We start from the raw sequence: 23,950 nt of genomic DNA on the forward strand, positions 1-23,950 counted from the left end.
TGCTAAAATAGGCTCGCCAAATTTGTTCTCATGACAGTATGGCGTGTAGAGTCATTAAATCAAATGATCTCTTATTAAATGTACATTGCAAATATTATTGGATTCACCCGCAACTAAACAATATTGATAAGTGACTCTAATATACTGTTGTAAAACGACAAAGTGCTACGAAGCAAATGGCGCAGGAAATGTTTGGGTAATTTTTACAGCGGGCCTTTTATGAAAATAATCTGTCACATTTTGACAGCTGAAGGAAAAGAAACATGAGCCTAATTTAGCGTTTGCTTCCATAAATGATGGATGCTTGTAAATATGCACCCGCACTCCACCAGCATCTTATCTCATAAACCACTGCAGTGAAGCAGTAAGAAAAACACTCATGAGGGAAGAAGGTTTTTACTCCAGCTCCAAAGATCCGGATTGATGGACACCCATGCCACAAAATCCCCCAGCCAGTCTTCCTACAGGGGGGTCATCTGGAAGGGTCAGTCATGCGAGACCAAAGCCTGAGAATTGTCTGCTTACACCAAGGATGTGTCTACTCAGAGCAGCCACTGTTGCTGCTCAAGACTGCTGAGGAGTGGCCTTTGTAATAGCATAAAAATCCATCCATCCATTTTCTAATCCGCTTATCCTCACGAGGGTCGCGGGCGGGCAGGAGCATATCCGAGCTGTCTTCGGGCAGTAAATGGGGGACACCCTGAACCAGTTGCCAGCCAATTGCAGGGCACACATAGATGAACAACTATTGACACTCACAATCACCCCTTGGGAAAATTTTGAACTTTTCATTAACCTGCCATGCATGTTTTTCGAATGTGGGAGGAAACTGGAATACCCAGAGAAAACCCACGCAGGCACAGGGAGAGCTTGCAAGCTCCACACAGGAATGCCAGAGCCCGAATTGAACCCTGTATCTCTGCACTGTGAGGCAGATGTGCTACCCAGTCGATCACCCAGCTTCCAGTATAAAAATAATCTCAAGCAAAATAATAATAATAAAATAATTAAGCTGTAGTTGAATGAGTAACATGAGTTATTAGATTTTGTAATTTAGTTGAGGAAATAGCTTTTTGTTGTTTTTTTTAAATCACAATCACGTGGCTTATTTCGTGTTACTAACAAGGAAATGTTTCGCATAACAAAAATAAGAAAGGAAAACTTTCCACTCATGCTGGAAAAGAAAGTGGAAAGAATACAGTAATGTACAGTTGTAATATTACATGAAAAGTCATAATGATGTTGGGGGTTTTATTCAAGGATACATTCTAAAAATTGTTGGGTCAAAAGGCACCCAAATTGGGTGAAGTAGCTAAATAGGGACCAAGCCATGGCTGGGTTATTCCAAACTTTTTTTCCCATTTTGTTTTTTCCAATTTTCACATCGGCCTGATGAGGCTTCTGAAGAATGTGTATGGGGGGGGGGGGGGGGGGGGGGGCTGTGGTGTCACTCTGGGGGGGCAATGAGTGTGAACAGACGCTACGTTAGAAAGGGGAGATGGCGGGGAAAGAAAACGAACGAGAGGCAGCCTGAACACTGCACTTTATTTCTTCATCGTAGAGTGTGAGTCACAGGAGAGTTGGAGTGTTGTTTTGCTCACGTACACAGTTGCCAAAAGCCACTCACAAGAAGAAAACAGGTCATCTCAACAGAGCAATTACAGTATATTGATGTTGCTCCATAAATAAAAGAACATACCTCAAAACACATTTCAAGCTGTGTAATGATCCTCGCACTAGCTTGAGCGTTAAGCAGTATGGTTGGCTAAGTTAAGTTAGCTAACAGCGTTAGCTTCCCCTTCACCGCTAGTACATTTCACACACAAGATAAAGCACCGTCACTGTGGCTCACAGAGTTACAAAACGGCATTCAAACGAGGCAACTTTTCAAATCCAAAGTAGAAGATATAAAACCTAGTTAACTAAAATCACTAAAAGAACGTACAGCGCAATGCTACTCGCAGTTGTATCTTGTGATGGATCCATTCACCTCATATTCAAGTGTACACTACAGCCTTCCCGAGTGAAAATGCCTTTTTTTGTCTTTCGCTCTTACTATCTATCTATCTTGCTAGCTAGATAGCTAACTAAAGATTATTCTTGTATTGAGTGTAACAACATCGCAAAGCATCTACTTTGACTTTCAAGTTGCCTTCCATTTTCTTTTCAGCATTTTCACCCCTATTGTTATTGTGCCTTTTTCCAGATCGGACTTTCTTCTGCTTAGGAGTTTATATCTGTACCAGCTGCTTTGGCATGCGCAGGGCAGTCTCCAAATGTTTCCACGAGGACTGACAGTTATTTGATCGTTGAGAGTGGGGGATGACATTCTGTTTGTATAATCATGTATTTATATATTTATCATTTATTCCCGCCTGGAGAAAGAATATGAGAGGAAAGCTCTTGATGTTACAGTGGCGTCTCACTCTGTCTCTCTTTGGAATTGTCTGACAGTTCTGTCGTATGGAATTATGAGATGGACGATCTCATTAGGAGCTGGGGGGGGGGGACCCTCGCTCGCTTCCCGCTTCCATGCTGTGATTGTTTGCAGCTCATGTCAAGTGAATCCTTAATGAATGGATGTCTTTATTAACCTTTGTGTTGCTCATTTACAACCCCCCCTTACCCCCCATGTGCTTTCTGCGTGTGTGGTCTTATTATGTGTTTAGAATAGATCGACCCCTTGCTGAGAGCAACACATGATGTGACGGGAGGTGAATGTGTCCCTTTATCAGCAGAGAGGTGGACTATCTATAATAACCAGCACAGCACTGACACTCTGACTCAATTGAGAGAGAATCTAAAGTGAGTTAGTTCACTTATATGGAAAGACAGCAAGTGACATGGCATCATGACCAGGTTTTCACATAAGGTGTAGGGGGAGGTGTGACACATTGCTGTAATGCAGAGGCGAGCATTTTATAGGGTGCTTTGTATTCATCATTTTTGGCCACTGTGCTATGAAGACCTAGTTGGGGGTCGGGGGGGACCAAAAAAATGTCGTGGATCGCTAATTAGATTGTGCAGATGTACCTAATGTTGTGACTGCTGGACACAACTGGATGAACCTCGGTCAAAGGCACTGTGGTCATCTCACGTCATGCATTTGAAGGTAAAAGGAAACAACACTTGCATTGGCTTTCATCAAATCGAGCCGATGCGCTCAATATTTTTGCTTTAATCACAACCACTTTGGCTCCTCATCTGTTGCCCACTCACCTTTCTATGTAAGTGGTTGCGTCCCCATGTGCCATTTTGCATCCGTTTTCATCCTCTCCCAAATTCATTAAGCCCATTTTCTTCCGCCCCATGATGGCCCTTTGTGCGGTGAAAAGACATTTTTCAGTCAAATTAAATCAGCAACGACGGAGAGGGCGACAGACAAAAGCAGACAGAGATCCATCAAGGTCAGACTGTACCTTGTGCTAGCATGAATATTACATGATGGAGCTTGTTTCTTTCACTTTGCTTTCTCTTCTGCAAATTACGCATTGATCACAGCTGGAAGAATTCTATTCCCAAAAGCAGAAAGCAAAAGCCGATTGTTGGGATTTCTGTTTTATGCATTTCATCTGAGGATCTGGTTCCCCAAACTGACATTTCCTCAACATCAAACCTTCATTCTTGAGCAATGCACATTGATTTGTGGAGAAACGAGAGACCCGCGTTCACGCTGTTGCATCATGGGAAATGGGATCCGACGGCGGGAAAATGGGCTCATCAAGTTGGTTACAGTCGGAGGAGCACTGACACTTTCATTATCTGCTGCCAGCCTGTCAGGAAAGGAAGGCATGGAAATTGTTGCGGAGGTCGCGGGGGTTGACCAGGCGAATGTTGTGTAAATCGTTTAAATTGGACTGAAGGCCCTTTAAATCGATACATTTACTGTAATAAAAGGAGCAAAAAAATGTAAAACAAAAAAAAAACATATTCAAAGAGGATTTTTTATTTCTTGTATGCGTCATAGCACTTGTTCATTTTGTTGCATTTTCAAATAGGCTACCAGAAAACATACTGTCAAATAATTTTTTTTTCCCCCTTGAAAAAAAAACTAAAAAAGAACTAATCTAATCCAGGATCAAACTATGATCTGCTTGAAACATTTTTTTTTAATCAGACAACAAGAAGTTATTCAGATCTTGTCTAAATGATACGCGGTAGGCGGGAATTGCTTTGGGTACTTGCGTAGGTGCGAAATGCAGAAGCGCAGCGGCAAACCAACTTTCTTTGTAAATATCTCATGTTCCAATGTGGCCTTAGAATCAGGTGCGTTCTGTAGTCCAGAAATTACGGTACTTATCATACACGGTATATCAGGCATTATTTACAACCTAATTTGATTCACTGTGTCTGACTGTTCAATAGTCTTGCGAATGTAAAATCAATCATCAAATTACTCTGGTGTCTCGTTTTTTTTTTTTTTTTTTTTCCCCCATGAAGCTTCAACCTGTATTGACACAGAGTAGCAATATCGAATCACCTTCACCAATACCAGCTTCTCTTACTCACTCAGTGGAGGAGTCAATGCTTGAACACACGAAGACCGAATGAAAATCTTAAATTCACGTTTTAGAAGGAGAAAAAGCACATCTGAAGTGAGAGACCTTGAAAAGAGAGAGCCACTGCAGCCCAAATACGTTAGTATCTTTCCACAAGAAGTCTTTTATCCACAGCTGCCAGAAATGAGACGTCGAATCTTCTCCAGCTCCTTTTTTTTCTGTGGGGGGGTTGGCGCCTGTGGCGTGAATAATTCATAGTCAGCCGCTGTGGCGCGTGTGGGCCCACGGTCGGGTGCCGTCACTTTGGCCCAAGTTTGCGTGAAGAGGTGTGATTCAATTTAGACGTGCAAAGGACGACTTTACTCGTCCATCGCTGATCATGTCAGCAGCACATAATCAATAATGAATAATAATAGTCAGGAGTGGTCAATTATGCATTACAATCAAACATACTCAAGTAAACCGTTCATGTTGGCGTTGCGACATGAATAAAAAGCAGATTTAGCAGAAACTAAAAGTACTTCTTGATTAATGGAGGGCATCGGTATAAAAGTCGGCCATCATTATATTGGATCATCAGGACACATTTATAGCCCTTGGCCAGTGGGTGAGTGTGTAAGGGACACATGTGACACCCTGCATGAAATATCGTAAAAAAACATATCTATCATGAGTCGGCCCACCAAAAAGTCTCACGCTCCTATAACTGAAAAGCCACAGGAAGTTTTCCATTTCGGTTTGAGGCAGCCATTTTCAAGGAGTCCTTCAAAGATTTTCCCACATCGCTACCTAATTTGAGCCACGGCAAGAGTAGACACCAGACAGATGGCTGACGATAAATTGCAAAACATTTGAGTTTGGGTTATTGCCTGTGGGCTGAGCATAACAGCAAAGTTTGATGACTTATAAAACATGAAACTCCAATAACTCAGCTCCCCAAGGTCAGAACTTGACCAAACGTCTTGCGTGTGCGGTTGATCTCACCCTGAAGAAATTCAGAGGAACTGTTCCACTCTGCTTTTTAGACCTTTAATTTGAGTTTTTGTTGTCATTTGGGGACATGAAAGCAAAACAACCAAATGAGAATGGATGCTCAGCATTGTTGAAAACCCTCACGCTTAGACAGTAAAAGGGTAGAGCAGCATTGATGAGCAACACTTGAGTTGATCAATTATGGCCAATTTGAGTGAAGAGGCGGCACAAGACTGATTGCAAGCATCGGGCTATTTCCCGCACAGTTGTGGCCAACAACTTACACATTGCTCTTCCTCCCTTTATTTATTGATTTGTTTCAAATCAGGACTAAGTATTCTGAAAAAAAAAAAAAAGCATGAACGTGCTGTGACTTAAATCTCCTATTCACGGAATAAATCCTGAGCAATGTTGGTAATGCGATTATGGATTACGGCATGCACCCGTTAATCACCTCGGCAACACGGACAGAATTTTGGACGATGATGATGATGAAGACGACTTAAGTGTGAATATATTGAAAGGAGAGATTTGCTCCCATTCCACTGAATGGGTTATTTAACCACTGAGTGGTTATTTGGGATGGAAGGGATGCACCCGCACACACAATGCGCATCCACTTTCTGGCATGTTAGGTGTGGTGTTTATTTCTCCACTGCTTGGGAATCACAAACCACACAAGCGTCCCTCTTCTATGTCTCAACCACATAACCCCCCCTCCCCCACCCCTCGGCAGTAATTTGTTTTTGGTTCTTCGATGAGTCTGCACAAGGCTTTAGCCGAGGCTGTTTCTTTAGGGTAATGTTGCCATGTCAACCACACGCTCATACAACCAAGTGTCAGAAATTAATTCTGAATGTTAAAAGACAGCAGACACATTCTCGTGCACTTGCTTTACTGCCTCGCCGTCTGTCATCACAAAAACCCCGTTCAAGTGGAAATTATTGAAATGAATTGCGAATATAACCACACAACTGAAAAATGAATGCGTATGATAAATGTTTCTAATGCACGTAATGTATTCCCCACTCGCCTACCTCAAAACAAACTCTTCAGCTTGGAACACCAAAGTCTCTGACCTTGCATTACCTTAAAGGGTTGCTCAACTGTACAAACGGTTGTCGACGAATGCTGTCGACGAATGCTGTCGACATGTCCTTGTCATTATTTTGACATTTTCCTGCATTTGTTGAAATCTTGAATTTGGGGCAAAAAACAAACAAACAAAAACAAAACAAACATTTTTCTGGCGCGTAAATGTGGCTTTCTGTGCTCTCATTGGACAAGCAGAGAATTCAAATATCATATAACTGCCGAAATCTGGATGGAGTCACTCTGCCACTGTGGGGTACAGTATATACTAGCTTGGGAAACTTCACCATTCACAATAATCTCATGTAGTTTTTTTTTTTTACTTTTAAATCCAAATAAAATATTAAAGCTTTATCTATCTTCCTTTTTGTAATTGGATGGGCAGACAGAAAGAAAGAATGATTCATAGTATGGATAGCTGGATATCTGGTAGCTAGCTCAATAGCTAGCTAACTAGCTAGCTCATGAGCTAGCGAGTGAGCTCGATAGACAGACAGACATTGGTTTGCTTAGCCAGGTTTTTTTTAATTACTTCAACTCAGAGACTCAGGGTTTTCTTCTTCTCTTGAAACCCGAAACAAGTCATCAGTTGCTGTGACCAAGAGTCTTGCGATGACCAAGTGTGTCATTCTCACTGCCAGATAATGTCGAAGTGACATTCTATTCTGCCTCAATTGCCTCAACAATATATTTTCTGCATTGCCTTGTAAACGCTGAAGTTAAGGTGGCATGGGTTGGAATCATTTTTCTACTTTGACTGTTGCCTCACAATTGCTCCTCTTTTTTTTTTTTTTTTTTTTCGCAGCAGTGTTCCCTGAGTTGCCGTCAGTCGAGTCCATCTGCTTTCAGCATCTCCACCCTGACAAGCGCCGTTGCCATGGAGAGGACGGCCTCACGACCTCGGCTAATTAAATGTAGGTAACATTTCACAGATGGTAAATGGCGGAGGGAGTCATTCAGGTTCCTCCACATAAAGCCACTTGCATAATTTGAGCCTTCCAACATGTGGCCCTGTGGATTTGATGGGGCCATTAATGTTATGATGTGGATTGATGATTTTCGGCAGTGATTTGCAAAAGGACTCAAAAACTCACATTTCTTCTTTTTTTTTTTGTCTAATAAAATGTATTTTTTAAAAGGTTGTCGAAATAAAATGATCATATTTTATTCAATAATTATTCTTTTGAAAATAATATACTGTATATTAAAATTCTGAGAAATTGTGAATTATGATGATGATGTGAATGATGTATTATTATTATTATTATTAATTCTTGTGGTCTTATTTTCACGTACGTTATTTTATTATTAGTTTAGGGTTTTTTTTCATACATATAATTATCGTGTTCCCTCTCAGTTTCCTGAGTCATTTGGATGAAAAAATATAATTCATTCATTCATTCATTTTCCGATCCGCTTATCCTCACAAAGGTCGCGGGGGGTGCTGGAGCCTATCCCAGCCATCTTTCAGGCAGTACGCGCGAACACCCTGAACCGGTTGCCAGCCGGTCGCAGTGAAAAAATATAATAAAATAAATAGTGATGCATATTTTTACATCCACGTTTAATCATGACAAAACTCAACCATTAATTTACGACTAGTTGAAAAGGTGAAACCAATTGAGAGCTTCTATAATACAGCATGCAGTGATGCATTGTTCTATTAAAAAAAATTGTGTATAAGCCGTATGCGAAGTGTGTCCTCAGACACTTAAAAGCAACTTTTTTGATGAATTGCAACATTTCTCTGCTTTGCACAACATTGGTGTAAGAGCAGTGCAAGACACACTCACGACGTGCTGCAGGCCTGGAATAAAATCTTTTTTTTTTTTTTAATGGCCTTTTCTTGTTACAACGTACACAAGGCTTTTAATGATGCAAACTCACAGCGACGAGCAGTCGCGGTTGAAAGCAACAACACAATAATGTGGAACATTTCATATTCATTCCCAATGAATGGCTGTGCTAAAAATGCATTGAAAATTGCAGTGAAGTGGAGCTCTGGTAGCAAACCAGCGTGACCCTTTGTTCACACCACAATAACGAGGAGTCTTTATTTCATACAAAAAAACAAAAGATTATGATGACTTTTTATTATATACAGGCGAGTGGAATCCTCATATAAAGCCAATATGCTGTTTTTGCGCATGTGCAAGATGGTGTCTCGTGTTGATTTCGCAAACAGAGCGGGTGCCCACGTTGTAACGGAACGATGTGCAGTGCGGCTGCCCTGGCTGTATTTGTTGACAGACGAGGGATTTGTTTAATCATATCTCAGCATGCTTCTCCCCCTACCCGTGCACGTGTTGAGAATTTCAATGACATTTCCGACTCAATCCCAGTTTGGTCTATGCTTTAAATAACTCATCGACGCTGGTAATCACATCGCAGTCTGTCTCTGCAATCAATTTGTTTTATTTGATATCTTCTCAGTTACACAGCTAACCTTTAGGAAGATTAGAAGTGAGAATCGTTTCATCCTGCCATAGTACAAATATCCACCCACTCCCCAGCTCAAGCGCTTTCCAACGACAGGGAGATTTAACATTGAAATGGTGTTTTGGAAATTTTTGTACATTACTAAGCTGCTAGAAAACATTAAGAGTTGTCTTTGTTGTTTCTTCCTGGCGAGAAAAAGTTGCACAGTGCAGCCACAGCACAGAGTGCATTTGATAAGGTCTGATCAATTGTATACAGAGCATGCAATAACCGAGCAATGAATCACATGCTGCTTCAGCGAGACAAAAGACGTTAACCGATAATATTTAGCAGCCTGTTTCGGTCCATTTCGGTCATGGCTTGCCATTAACCTGATTTTGAATCTCTGACACACACAAAAAAGGCTGAACGGCAGTGGCCATCCTTAGCTTCCTATTTGAGTCCTCAGTCTTTTTTCTCGCGAGTTGGACTACTTCAATAAAAGCAAGTATATCATAGCAGAGGCTTACTGAGACTTACTGTCTCAGTTCTCAGTGTCCATGAGAGCGCGATTTAATAACATTAGAAAAAAAAGGCAATTATTTGAAGTGTCCCTCTGGCCCACTGTTTTCTTTCTTTATTATTTGTTTAACATTAAAATAACAAGTGACACCTTCATTCAACTTTGTGCAAGTTTTGTTTTTTGTTTTTGCAATTTGTGTTGCCGTTCAGAGAAAAATGTCCTTTCGCCAAGTAAGCACCCTTTTGATTTGGAATAGCCTAGATAGCAGAGGCGTTTGTCTGTCTTAGTTCCCTGCGTACTTTTATGAATGAGAGCAAGATTTAACTACATAAGAACAATATGTGTGGTGTCCCGCTGGGTAGTGTCCTAGGGGCTCTTTTGTTTTTAATTCATTCAAGAGTCACCATAATATTTGACCTCTGTGTTTAAATAGAGGTCAAAAAAGAGATAAATGCCACATTAGAGCCGTTCTGGTGGAAAAAAAATAAATCGATGGACGACTCCTTCACGCTAATAAAGCAGGCATTGGAGCCTGAGAAAAGGGAGACTGTCATCTACCAGGCACCTGCTGCAGGCAACGTTTGTCATGTAATTCTCAGGCCCGCTTTCTCTGGAGGATGGACGATAAACGCACCAAACAAATAGAAGTGAGGGAATGCATCAAATCTCAGGTTATCCCTCTCTGCTGCAATCCTGTCTGGTAGCCTTTGTGGACTCGAGAAAGGCAAAAGCCATTTGATCCTTGGGATTTTCTCTTTTTCCCTTCACAGGAAATTTGATTGGGAGGAAAAAAAATATATATATATATATATATATATATATATATATATATATTTTTTTTTTTTTTTTTTTTTTTTTGCTGCCATTTGCATTCAAATGAGAATCCCCACTTGCACTGCATGAGTTTAGACTGTGAGGGCCACACACCTGGTTGAAGCTCAAATGTTTCATTTCCAAAACATTCCCCTCTCTCCTTTGTAAACAACAAGGAAGAAAAATATACCTCAAAATCTGCTCTAGGATTGATACTTGTGTTGCTGATGACTCATTCCTCAAAGATGAGTGAATGATATTCGTCATCACAATTAACATAACATTCTCGGGGGGGGGGAAACACCACCGCCCTTGGCAGGGCTTAGGCTGCGGACAGCAATCAGTGGACTAAAAATAGAGACAGACATTATGATGTATGGCAGATGGCTGCTGCATGCGCAGGCTATTACAATTCATAGATTACAAGGAAAAAGTGATTGTTTCTGTCTTTTTGGTGATTTGGCGAAGTCACAGAATTCATTTGTCTTGTGCTTGGAGTTTTGCAAAATGTGTTAATCATTTTTTAAAAGGATTTACAAATGTACATAATGTTAGCTTTTACCGGGTGTTTTCGACTTGTCATTTCTTCTTGTGTGACATTAAAGCATCACGACTGATCATAGCAATCACCAGATACACATGCTGTTCCATTCCAATCCTTCAGGTGGCGCCCAAAGCTAGCTGGGTAATTAATATCCTCGCAGTGTTCCTCCTGTTCCTGTGACTCTGAGGGGCTGAATTTTGTATTTTTTTTTGGTGTGGGGGGGGGGGGGGGGTTACCAGCTCTGTTGCTTTTTGTGTACCATTGTCATTTTTGGAGTAATATTGTTCGAATGTCTGATTTCCTGTTCCTGCTCACTGTCTGTTTTTGGAACCATGTCCCACTGCCTTAGCTCATGGTTCTCTTCACTCATTGTTTCCCCCAAATTATCTCTTCAAATCAAATTCTAGTGTGGCTTGCATATGCTTATTATTTCAGAGATAATAGAGTCATATGAAGTCTGCCCAGAAACAAGTGACCCAAAAAAATGACATGTTCAGTTTTAGGTTCCTGTGCTCTGCTAGAATTGAGGTCATTGATAGTTTAAATTGTAGCCCTGTCGCTGTAATTTATAAATTTGAATTTAACAGCACACCAGACAGTAAGCGATAACCTTCACCTTGCAGTTTTCCTGATGCTGCTTTTTTTTTTATTTTCATACAAAACCATCAGTGGGGAGTCTCATTACCTTGGCGGTCACAGGCATCACAGCGGTGGCACTTGATTGCACCTCAGCCCTTAGGGAGAGGTGGCGGAGTGTTGGTGGTTGGGGGTTATCGCGCTGCCGTTACGCACATTCTCCCCTTTATGGGGTAGGAGGAGCTTGTTGCATCGAGATGCTGCTCGATGCAGCAGTCCCGTCAAAACCATCCGTGTCCTCCCCCTGCCCTCCCTCCCTACCTCTCCATCTAGAGCAGCTCTGTTATCACTTTCATCTACGCGTCCTGGCTCTTGGCTCTCCCAGCCCTGACGCATGCCTCAAATATGAGTCGCATCACCCGGAGACTGCGCGCCGTTGCTTCATAGGTAAGATCATTTGTGTATAAACGACTCGAAGGATTTTGATGGTAAAAGTGAAGCTTTATTTAGTGGCTTATTCCTCTGTCTGTGATGGCTACGCGGGTGCTTTTTGCATGCAGACGCATTCAGGTGTGCCACCGGAATCCAAAAAAGACACGATGACAAAAAGCGTGCCTTCACTGTTCGGTGAACTTTTTTTTAGATGTCTTCAATTTGTCAACTTTTAACGACAGTGATGCATTTTGCATTTGGAAACTGTTTATGTATTTGTATTTCGTATTTGTAGGAATTTTGTTCCAGACTGACCATCGCAATGCATCTCACGGCAGCGCTCTTGTTTGTAGCCGTAACAGGCGTCGCCGGAGGTAATTTGATTCGACCTAAGTTACATTGTCAACTCGAGGAGCTTTTGTATTCTTATTGTGTCTTACGACAGCATGAATAAAACAACGCGTCTCTCTTTTCCTCTCATGAGGTTGGGGATGCAGCTGCAACGCAGAGAATGGCTTTTGTGAGAAGACCGGAAAGTGCAGGTAGTGATGCTTGGATAAAAATATATTTAAAAAAAAAAACAAAAACTAATATCCTGTGTTTTTTATGCATCATCTGGAGTGCCGTTTGATTGCTTCTCTTCCATCAACTGCCAAATCGGCTCTTTGTTTGCACAAACAATGGATTTTCTGGCTATAATCAAAGCCTCATCCACCACGCTGGCATTATGGGGACATGGGTGGCGTGAGTGTATTAATAGTTCAGGATTGTTCCCTTTTTTTTTTTTTTTTCGCAGGTGCAAACCAGGCTGGCAAGGAGTCCATTGCGAGCGTTGCATCCCCTTCCCGGGCTGCCTGCATGGCTCCTGCGAGAAAGCGTGGCAGTGTGTGTGTCAGCAGGGCTGGGTGGGCAGCCTCTGTGACCAAGGTGAGACCCCATTAAGTGTCTTTCACACACACTCACACACCCACAGCGGCAGATGAGCCTGGGGCTTCAGGTGAGTCACTGAGCCCCAGGGAACATGTGAAATATCCTGGGATGTATTTTTAGAGGGGTTGTGAGGGGGTGAAGATTGCTGAAGGTGACCTTGGTCGTGAAACAAGGTACTCGAGAACACATTCCCCATCGTAGGGTATGCAATTTGGGAGTTATGGCAGAGAGTGTCACAGCGGTGGAGTGGAAATAAACGAGAGTGAGGGAGAAGGAATAAATGGAATAAAAGAAGGAAAGAGACACATACAAAGAGAATGTTTTTTGTTTTTTTTTTGTGCGTGTCATTCCAGATATTCGCCTGTGCTCATCACAGCCTTGTTCTGGGAATGCCACCTGCATAGAGACCGGAGAAGGGGGATACTTGTGCGTCTGTCCCCAAGGTTTCACCGGACCGACCTGTCAGTTGAAGAGGAACATCTGTCTCATTGATGGGTATGAGAATTGATTTCATTTTTTCCCCCCCAAGTTTAATTTTTAACCTTGGAGCCCAAACTGCTGCCATTAATGACTGTACAGGAATTTCTTTTTAAGTAACATATAACATTCTCAAGTGTGACCAGAAGTTTACTTTTCCATAAATTAAAAGACACACACGTCACACTTCTTGTTGTGCCGCCCAACAAGTACAATATAAATTCAACCACAATCGTTCCATTTTCTATCATGCGTCTCCTCGTTATTGTCACATTTAAACTGCAGCCTAACGCAGTTGACGTGAGGCGTAAAGCAAATAAATTAAATGACGAGCACATGGCAGCTTGCCAGTTGGCTAATGTAGCAAGTAAGCTGTGCTCACTCCCACAGTGGCGCAAACGGCCATCTCCAACAGCTTGCATCTACCAAACTATGACAAGAAAGAAAACTCTACACACGCGCTTTGCTCTACATTGCGCTGGGCATAAAAAGCGGGCTCTGAGTGTTTTGGTAATACCCCACTATAAATAAGATGCTTTTGTGGGGTAACAAGGAAACGAACAGGTCAGGGTCAGATGCCCCTCTGAAAAGAAACATCAACATGACTACTCAGCTCTGACTATCGTGACTCACCAAAGCGAGATAAAAGTACTTGGAGACCACTGGAATCTTCCTGCTCAAAAGCAAAACACACACACACACACACAGTTAATCCTGTGATGCGGGCTGAAATCAGATCTACCGGAGCTTATTGTTCCCCCAGATATTTTTACAGAATTCAAAATTTGACCCACGTTGAGATTACCACTGTACACGGTGTAATGAAATATTTGTCACCCCGTCAATGTAGAAATCTATTATTGTTCTATTCTTTGCTGATTGACAAAGAGAACTCATTTGGTTTTTGCATCCTCGTCGTGAGGCTCACAGCGTCCATTTGAACTCCCACTCAAGAAACCAAATATGGTTCTTGATTAAGGGCTATTGTTGTTCCCATACAACTCCAACTTGATTCGATCCACTGATTCCTTCAGTTCACAAAGTCTCTCAAGGATGATGTTCCTGAATCAACATGTCAGTCGACCCGAGAGAGCGAGAGCTCAAATTGGAATTTTACAACAGAGTGCTTTGCCGAGCGTCTTTTGTCCTCTGAAGGCGACCATACTCCAAGATTAAGACACAAATGGACCTCGGCATCACAATAAGTGACAATTTTAAAGGGGACATGTGCCAGGAAGTTGAATTTTTAATTGTTTGTATACCAATAGTTGCCTCTCTAGAGTGCCAGCTTTCCCATCAAGTGTGAAATTACATGACCAATTAATTTGATGTGAGCAGCTCACGTCAGAAAATAGTTTTGGCAACACCTCGCAGGCACCTCTACACCCCCCCCCCCCTGCCAAAGCCCCTACCCCCACTCCCACTCCTCTCAGATTAAAACATGGCTGTTTAGAGAGGGTTATTGTGATGGTTGTTTCTTTCAGGTTGAGGTATAATTTCTTAGTGTTTAAAGACAGTATTAGAATATTCATTCATTCATTCATTCATCTTCCGTACCGCTTGATCCTCACTAGGGTCGCGGGGGGGTGCTGGAGCCCATCCCAGCTGTCTTCGGGCAGTAGGCGGGGGACACCCTGAATCGGTTGCCAGCCAATCGCAGGGCACACAGAAACGAACAACCATCCACGCTCACACTCACACCTAGGGACAATTTAGAGTGTTCAATCAGCCTGCCACGCATGTTTTTGGAATGTGGGAGGAAACCGGAGCACCCGGAGAAAACCCACGCAGGCCCGGGGAGAACATGCAAACTCCACACAGGGAGGCCGGAGCTGGAATCGAACCCGGTACCTCTGCACTGTGAAGCCCACGTGCTAACCACTGGACTACCGGGCCGCCCCAGTATTAGAATAAAAATACTGTAATTATTATGCCTGCTGAGAGTATTTTTGCTCTCCACAAACCTTGACACATAAATGAAATGGCAAATCTGAGCACTCTTCAAAATGCCGTGTGTCTGTCTGATAGCCTTCCCGTGAGAACCCCCCCTCCCCCCCACCCCCCCAAATCCAATATCTTTCACTTGCATGTCATAGATTTGACAGTGCTGGTATAGGCTGAATCTTGTTATACTAAAAATTAGATGCGATGACCTTCACTTGGCATTCACAGCGCTTTGACCCCCCCCCCAACACAAACACGAGACACAATTGCAATGCATAGAGAAGACACAGTATTACAGTCACACTTGCATATTTAGTTTAACTCATCACATTTATTATTTATAATTTTATCTGTGGTTTTATTGCTCTTTTTTGTTTGTAAAGTGTTCTTGGGTATTTTGAAAGGCACTTATAAATGAAAGGCATCATTATTATTCACACGCAGACAGCAACACCCCCAGGGCAGAGGACGTGACTCATTGATTCTGCTCCTACATTAAATGTTTTATAAGTGTGGCCGCTCTATAAGAGTCGTGAATATGTAATTTCCTCTGGTTTTTATTTCGGGTAATGTAATTGTAACCTGTCTCCGGGCAGATTAGTTAGTGTGAAACTCATTTCTATGTGGATTTTCAGCACAAATATTGAGGTAGCTTATTATTTTAAGTGAGATGGACTGACTACATTGTGAAATTGAAAAGGTTTCCAAGACAGGGTACCTGAGGGACCTCATAATTCAACCCTCTGTTTATAAAAGCAGCCTATGACCAAAGAGTAAAGTTTGATACTATAAAAAAAAAAAAAAACGTCATGCTTTGAAGGAAGTTAAATCCACCAGTATGAAATGTGCAAAAAAGATGCAAGATATTCAAGTCAACTTTTAAACCAAAACAACACAAGAAATGACTGTTTTTAACAAGTCAAGAATATTGTAGACAGACTGACAGGCAAGGCTTATAAAGTGAACCTCCGGATGTGACAAATTAAACAAGGTTCTCACCTTGACAGAAATCAAGAGTGAAGAACGATCGGATGAGAACTGAGGCAGGAGAGAGGTGACGAGAACCTGTGGCTTCTGCTACTTTGGAGTTATTTTTAGCTGGATTCACAATCAATAGATTCTTTCTACCTATCCGTCTGTCTGTCCATCAATCCATCAATCCCTCCATCCACAGTATTGACTTATCCATCCGCCCACCCATCCAACATTTTTTCACCAAGTATGCTGAACCCCTCAAGAAACTTGTAGATGGTAGTAGCTGTGAATCTAGTACTACATACCTGTATAGATTTTCGTGACTGAAATAAACATACAAAAAAAAAATAACTGAAGAATAAGGGGCCCCAGAATACTACCCTGAGGACCTTCATTAACTTGCTCGTGATCTTTAAAAGCCATTTTCAAGAAGACAGATGAAGACAGTGGGAACGAGGACCGTTTGTGTCTGCTGACTAGGCTTCTTCGTATTCGATAATCAATCTGTGAGCATTATCGTCTCCATTCTGTCCTACAGCTCTCCTTGCCAGAATGGAGGCACTTGTACCGAAACGGGTGACGCCTTGGAGTCTTCCTGTTTATGCCCCGCTGGATTTTCTGGAAACCACTGCGAGATCCCTCCTGACATCTGTCATTCCAACCCGTGTCTAAATGGCGGCAACTGCACAGACCACGGCGCGACCTTCGCATGCTCCTGCCCAGCAGGCTTCGTCGGTTTGACTTGTAACGACACCGGCTTCTCTCCGTGCGCCGCCGCACCCTGCGCCAACGGGGCCACGTGTGTCAGCTACCCCGACGGAAACTTCCGCTGCGTTTGCCCCAAATGGTTTTCGGGCCGGCTTTGTTCCGCGCAGCACCGGCCGAAAGCCAAGCCCAAGCAGGCTGCCGCCAAGCCCCCCGACCACAGGGTGTTCTCGCTGACCCCGCAGCACTACTCGCTTCCTGCCCACGCCTTCCACAAGCTTCTCCAACCACCCGAGAGGGATCTGCTCAAGATCACGCTGAAAGAGACGGTGCACCACTCCCCCACTGTGCTGTCCAGCCACGGTCAGCTGGTGTGTTTCGGCATGCTAGCCCTGCTCACCTGCCTGGTCATTCTGGCCACCACGGGCATCGTGCTGTTCGGCCGCTGTGAGGCGTGGCTGGTCAACGCCAAATACAGCAAGCTCGTGCGGCAGCAGCGCGAGCACCTGCTGAAGGAGGCGGGCGGGGCGAGCCACGAGGACACAGAACACTCGGTGAACATCATCCTGCCGGAGAAGATCAGACTGAACAGCTTCGGGAAGCACTATACGTCCATCTGACCTCTGGAAGGTGTTTACAGCGAATGTATAGCAGAGGTGGACCTTGTCGATTTACGTTTGAATGTACATTCCAGCACAAATATGGCACTTGATTGTAAGTACTTTAATGCAGGGGTTCTCAAACTTCTTGGGTCCTCATTTCTCCAAGGACTCCCTCATAACACAAATTAAACATAAGGACAATGTGTACCCCTGAATGCCTCGGGAATGATTTATATTTGAAGCGTTTCAACCTACATGACCTGTTTAAAAGAAAGGAACTTAATCCAATTGAAATAATTGCAAGATTTATCCATCATCAGCCGGCATGCACTGCTTCCACTAACAACAAGGCGTGACCGGAAAGGAGCTTGTGTATATATATATAAAAAAAAGGTATAATCAATGTTACAAACATGGCAAGTTGGTCGCTATATTCGCCACCTTTCCAATCGCTCTACGTCCACCTCAAGGCCTGGGGGCCAAATCTGTCCTGCCACATCATTTTATGTGGCCCGTGAAAACAAATCAAACAAGTCAGCTTTCATGATACTTGCTAAAATCTATACCAAAATGTCAAATTTGCATGTGTGATCATTAACAGAGATTGCACGTATTTTCTTGTTAGCCAAACCTATCATTACAGTAACTAAGACAATAATAAACCCTTATTCTTGATTTCTTTATATGGTTTCACAGTTCAAATGGCCCTACATTGTGGCCCATGACAAAAATGAGTTTGACATTCCTGCTCTAATGGCTATTCTTGAAGAAAAAAAAAACCTACAAACAACAAACTTATCAGACAATGCATTTTGCATTCAAATCAAATGCACTGATTTATCCCCTTGTTGGAAACTTTTGATTGACCCAAAGCAAAGCTAAAGCGAATCGATGCGCCATCATTTAATTCAATGAAATTCCCGCAGCCCCAAGTTACCGCTCTCGGAGCCCTGGGTGTCTGAGGCCCCCGGTTTGAGAACCACTGATGTAATGTGTGACAGTTTATGAAATATGGCATGTACAAAACAGCAAGGTGTTGTGTGTCATTAGTTCAATATATACAAACATGTTAGGACCACATGGAACATTGTGCATTTTCTATGCTGATTAATGCAAAAACTGCTGCCAATACATTTGGTACACCTGCACAGTCTAATAAGTCTAATATAAGGGCAGTACGGGAAGAATATAAACATGCTTTCCAACTACAGCTCACTGCTTTGCCTCCAGTGCAAATGAACTAACAACCACAAGCCAAAATCAATTTCCACATCAGGAGTTTTAACCAGATTCACACAAAAATCTCAAGTTCTTGCTGGGCATGTGTGCTATTCTTCCAGATAGGTGGGTGGAAAACTGGATGTGTCGTTTTGCCCAAACAAATCAACGATTCAAAACAAGACCTCTCACTATGGGGTAATAATGCTCAGTTTTTGACTGACACGATTGTCCTGGATGAGGGTCATTGAAGACGAAATTGTCCTTAGGTGTAAGTTGAAATGGATGTTTGTCTCTATGTTTCCTGCGATTTGTAGACAACCAGTACGGGATGTTCCGCACCCGTCGCCTGGAGGCAGCTGGGATAGGCTCCAGCTCATCGGCCTCATGGGGAGAAGCGGTATAGAAATTGGATGGATGGACATAATAACAAAGTAGAAAATTAGAAAAAGTATGTTCCCACGACAGAATCTTTGATTTTGAAACAAGCTAGTTTGACTCATTGCATCATAAAAATGTATATATAATTATAATAATAAATGAATGAATTTCAAACTAGGCTTTACACGATCAGCATTTTGAGAGTCGATCAGTGAAAAAAATACAATACTTGATCAGTGATTTACAAAGATGGAGGAATATATCTATTTGTATATTTTACTCTACAGTCGACGCCCGCCATAGCAAAAATGCATTTTAAACATTAAGAATAATTTCTTTGATTTTTAACTTTACTTTAGAGCAGGTCAATTTGACCCGCAACATAACAGGAGGGTTAACGTTGTTCGTTTTTTGTGAAGCAGTTTTTCTTTTTTCACCGGGTATCGGCTCTCGTGAGATTGTGCAAGCGCTCGTTAATGAATTGTGGCTTTACATAAGGATCACCAACAGCCCACCATCCTGTTTTGGACATAGTTCAGAAATGATGGGACATTGTGATTTCCTGAGATGGTTGTAGAAGTGCTCATGTAAAAATTGAAACACTTGAAGAGATTTACAGACTAAATCCAGAGTGTATATTTATCAGTTTCTTACCTTGTTAGAGAGTTGTTGACATTATTGTGAGAAATCATTAACACGATCAGTGTTTCACATTAAAATTATTAATTACTGTACTCATATTGATGGTGTATAATTATTTCAGAAAAAAAAACAAGCAGTTTCCAAAAGTTTAGTTGACCGCTTGTTGTGTGTGGATTCAATTTCAAATGAAGGAAGTGCTGATTAGAAAAATAAAGAATCATTTTCATGGAAAAAATAATAGGTGGCGAATACCGCTGAATGATTGCAACTTCCCCCCTCTGGACATTTCTTGTTATATTTTTTTTCTGATTGTCCCTTTCGATTGTGAATGAAAATTGCAACGTCTACCCGTCTTACTCTTTATCCTTCTCATCAGTTACTGATCAGTCTGGACCACATTTGAAGTTTCTCTCCAAACTTACTTACCACTTAGTGACAGCTCTGCTGAACTCCAAAATGAATGTTGGATCAAAGCCGCAAACCATCTTCCTCTAGGCAGCCACCCGCTCCTCCTGATACGGGGGTGGGGGGGGGTGGGGGGGTGTGACTTGTAAATGTGCTGATGCTGTGTGTCACTTTGTGATAGAATCACCTGTGTGCAGCACAGCATGGAATTTTTTTTCCAATTTATGAGCTGGTGACAAATAAATGTGTTTGTGGTTGTATTCACAGGCAGAGTCATATGTTTTCAGAACGGTTCCCTCTCGTAATGTGCTCTGTTTTAGAAACGTGACTGCATTAAATGAAGTAGTGAGTGAGTGACAATATTCGTGAGTGAAATTGGGACACATTTGTATCAAGAAGAAAACAAATGTAGGATGATAACTTATCAATAGCTGGTATGCTATTCTATAAATTAATTGTTTCTAATAAACATTTTTTTTTCATTTCAAGTTTCCTTTTGAGCAAAATACAAAAAAAACAATACAACGATTTAGTACACATCAAGCCATGCTTAGAACATTTATATTGATCAATAATTAATCTTAATACGGTAGGCTTTATTCAGTGTTCTACTTTTACTGCAACTATGAGGTTCCTATAATCTTAAAATCTGTATTTGCTGTTGTGTTTTTTGTCCGAGAATATTTTTACTGGCTGTACGTCGTCTTTAATAAAAATGCATTTGAGAACAAACAAAAAAGTGTCCATCAGCGGTTGATGTGATTGAAATCTCGACCTCAGGTTTTTACTCCGCCTATTATCACATTTATCTCGTTGCACCTTTCAAGCTTTTTAACAAGATTATGTCTACAAATCACATTCGGTTGAGCATCTAGATGAGACGTCAAATCAATTTCAAGAGAGCTAATGCGCAAAACAAACATTATTTAATAAGAATTGAGTACTCTACTGCCCTCCACGCGTATTTGGCACGCTGATGGGGGAGAAAATTCGAAAAGTCAAGTTCCGGTCTTTGTCTCCCTCTAGTGGACAAATTATCACAACATACGTGATAAAAAAAAATACATGTACTGGAAAGCATTCGTGATGGGATTTTCGGTTCTTCTCGGTGATCCGGTTCATTTGGATCGGCTAAGTGAAAAGATCTTTTTGGCTCTCAAACGGCTCTTTTAACTTTAGCTTTTCTTTTAATTATTTATGACAAATTTAGCATACATTTTGATAAATGGCTTGGTGAACTAAATACTGCACTCTACTGACTGCAAATAGCAACAATTATCAAGCAAAGAAATGGCTTTTTACTAATTTTATTGAACATTAAAAAGGCTCCAAACAATAAACAAGCAACAAAATTAAACTTCAACTAACAACAATCAAACATGCTGCATCATAACAAAAATAGTGAGTATGAACTGCAACAGCAGCAGTGAACAAAACAAACATAAGCTTAATTTTGCAGTCAACAAAACTAAATACTTAAAATTGGAATACAGTACTTCAATGTGTCCAGTCTTTGAGAACACCATCTCTGACGGGACGGATGTTGCTACAATCTACTCTCCATTACTTTGATCAAACGGGGGTAGACGGAAACTCGGTATTTCCACCAGCTCAGTGGATCAACTGCCCTTGAAATCTGTCGTTCTTCAAGATATGCCCTAATTTAGTGTTTTGTGTTTGTGCACACTTGGCTACGATTGTAAATTAGATTCAGATTGCTTGCCAAACGCCTTTGTGGTTTCCCGGACAGTAGGGGGCGATATGAACTAAAGACATCCATTCACAAGAAGAAGAATACGTACAAGCACAAGAACGGTACCACATCCGGTTCAATGAGCAACTTTTCCCGCTGTCCACAAGCCCTGTCCTCGGTGAGTAATTTTAACATTTTAATCTGACTTCGCAATTTATCTCTGAGTGCATTGGTGTAGACAATTGAGAAGCGTTATTACGGCACGTTGCTCCTTTAATTTTGTTGTTGTGACTAAACGTAAAAAACAACGTCAGCAAAGGGGGCAGTGAGCGAGCACACCACCGACAAGTAGACCTCAGCTGTCAATCAAAAAGCAACCGAGAACAGCGTTTAACTTGAATACTATTCTGTATGTTTTCCACACCGAAGCTGCAATACGCAGTGGAAGTGTGATGGCTTCACGTCGGGGGACAGATTTGTTTCAAAACTATGCCCACAAATCCACCTGTGACTTTGTTAATTTGTTTTTCGAAAGAGGGTTGCTTATTGTATTTTGGGCACGTTTGGAAATGGACTGGTTGAAAGTAAAAGTCTGCCACTTTACGAATAATGACTCAAATTAAAAAGAAAAAAAAAGAAAAAACTTTTTTTTTTTTAATGGATTACAGCGTGTGACTTTCCACTTTTGTTTTTACTGGGCCAAAAGCGCAGCCGCCAGACTCGGAGGACATGCGGAAGGGACGCCAACCTGCATTTGGACACGCGTGAGTACTGAGATGTGTGGTGTGCTTGAAGAGCTGATGTCTGATGTCATGTTGCACCACAAAGTGGAGGAGAGTGTGCCCGCCAGTCTTCTGCTTCGTGTACTGCACAACAGTGTCAACTCCACATAGACAACCCGAGCATCATCAAGCACTTCTGGAATATGTTTAAAACGTTGAAATGGACCAAGTTAGTTTAAAAATCTGTCTATGTATGCATATATATATATATAATATACATACAGGCCATATGACTAACTTGGCCCACTTCAATGTCATTTAAAACTTCACCAGAATAGTGTGATCATGTTGTTGTGGAGTACACGGCAGTTAGTTTTTGTCTCGGTGAGAGAAGTCGGATGTGCCCATGTCCCCCTTGATGGGTCATGAGATATCAGTGACATCACGCATGAGCTGGTCAAGCACACGCTCCCATCTCAGGCTTGTCGTCAGTGTTTGTGTGCGTACAACTTGAAGTGGACCACACAAAGATTGACTGGTCAAATGCTTTCACATTGTCATGTTTGCTTTTCTGTCCAATAAATTGTTCAACTTGAATTCGAGTCTTTGCCTTTCATGACCAAATCCATCCTCAACCTCCATTTGAAAGACTGAAGTGTTGAGCTCAGACTTCCGCTTCAATCACATCAGACAGTCTTTTCACTGTTCCCGTGGGTCTACACATGACTCGAAACTCCAGGAATCGAGCTTTTGGGTCATGTGAAACCCACGGGAACACGGGTCTGATGTGACACAAGTGCAAGTCTGAGCTCAAGACTCAAGTGGGACTTGTCCCAATTGGACATCCACCAATCGCGGTGGGGCTCTAATTTGCATAACCCCACTTTCCAAGTTCTGACCAATCAGATCGCTCTAAATTTGCTGAACCACGCCCCAAAAAGCTTGCCAATCAGAGAACGCCGAATTTGCATAACCACGCCACCTAACCACCAATCACAGCATGTTATCATCATGCTCCACCCACTTTCACAGCTATCAGCGAATCATCAGCAATCATTACAGCCAGGCCGCTCCCACTTTCCTGGATTTTTTCCGGCTAAAAACGGCTTACTATACATGGTCGTTTTTTTCAGCTAAAAACGCCCGACTATACATGGTTGGTTGTTTTTTTTCGACTAAAAACGCCTTCCTCTAAATGGTCGGTTTTTTTTTTGTCTAAAAATGCCTTCCTAAACATACAATACAATACATGCTGATTTATATAGCGCTTTCACAACAGCGGCAGCTGTAACAAAGCGCTTTACAAAACAGTTAACATAAAGTAAAATAATAAACACAACACATAACATAAAACACGGACAGTCGTGCAGTCCTAACCACTTTTCCG

The 23,950-nt window shown here is 41.9% G+C and overlaps 2 protein-coding genes and 1 long non-coding RNA gene across 4 annotated transcripts in view; 2 read left to right on the top strand and 1 right to left on the bottom strand.

Annotated features, from left to right (window-relative positions):
* Window positions 1-20,267, top strand: part of LOC127614873 (protein delta homolog 1) — a 62,472-nt gene extending 42,205 nt beyond the window's left edge. The window contains exons 2-8 of one of the 2 annotated variants that reach the window (XM_052086314.1): window positions 7,369-7,477; window positions 11,771-11,884; window positions 12,165-12,243; window positions 12,354-12,411; window positions 12,666-12,796; window positions 13,153-13,294; window positions 16,734-20,267. In XM_052086314.1, coding sequence (XP_051942274.1) covers window positions 12,192-12,243; window positions 12,354-12,411; window positions 12,666-12,796; window positions 13,153-13,294; window positions 16,734-17,520 — 1,170 coding nt within the window. In that variant the 5' untranslated portion in view covers window positions 7,369-7,477; window positions 11,771-11,884; window positions 12,165-12,191 and the 3' untranslated portion in view covers window positions 17,521-20,267. The remainder of the gene's footprint in view (window positions 1-7,368; window positions 7,478-11,770; window positions 11,885-12,164; window positions 12,244-12,353; window positions 12,412-12,665; window positions 12,797-13,152; window positions 13,295-16,733) is intronic. The other variant, XM_052086315.1, reaches the window with a different exon arrangement.
* LOC127614881 (mitochondrial basic amino acids transporter) overlaps window positions 1-23,950 on the bottom strand; it is a 207,282-nt gene that overhangs the window by 80,926 nt on the left and 102,406 nt on the right. The window lies entirely within an intron of this gene.
* Window positions 22,530-23,160, top strand: LOC127614901 (uncharacterized). The gene is made up of 2 exons (XR_007966734.1): window positions 22,530-22,768; window positions 22,848-23,160. It is a non-coding gene; the product is annotated as an uncharacterized LOC127614901 (long non-coding RNA).

The sequence above is a fragment of the Hippocampus zosterae genome, chromosome 14 (assembly GCF_025434085.1).
Source record: "Hippocampus zosterae strain Florida chromosome 14, ASM2543408v3, whole genome shotgun sequence".
NCBI lineage: Eukaryota > Metazoa > Chordata > Actinopteri > Syngnathiformes > Syngnathidae > Hippocampus > Hippocampus zosterae.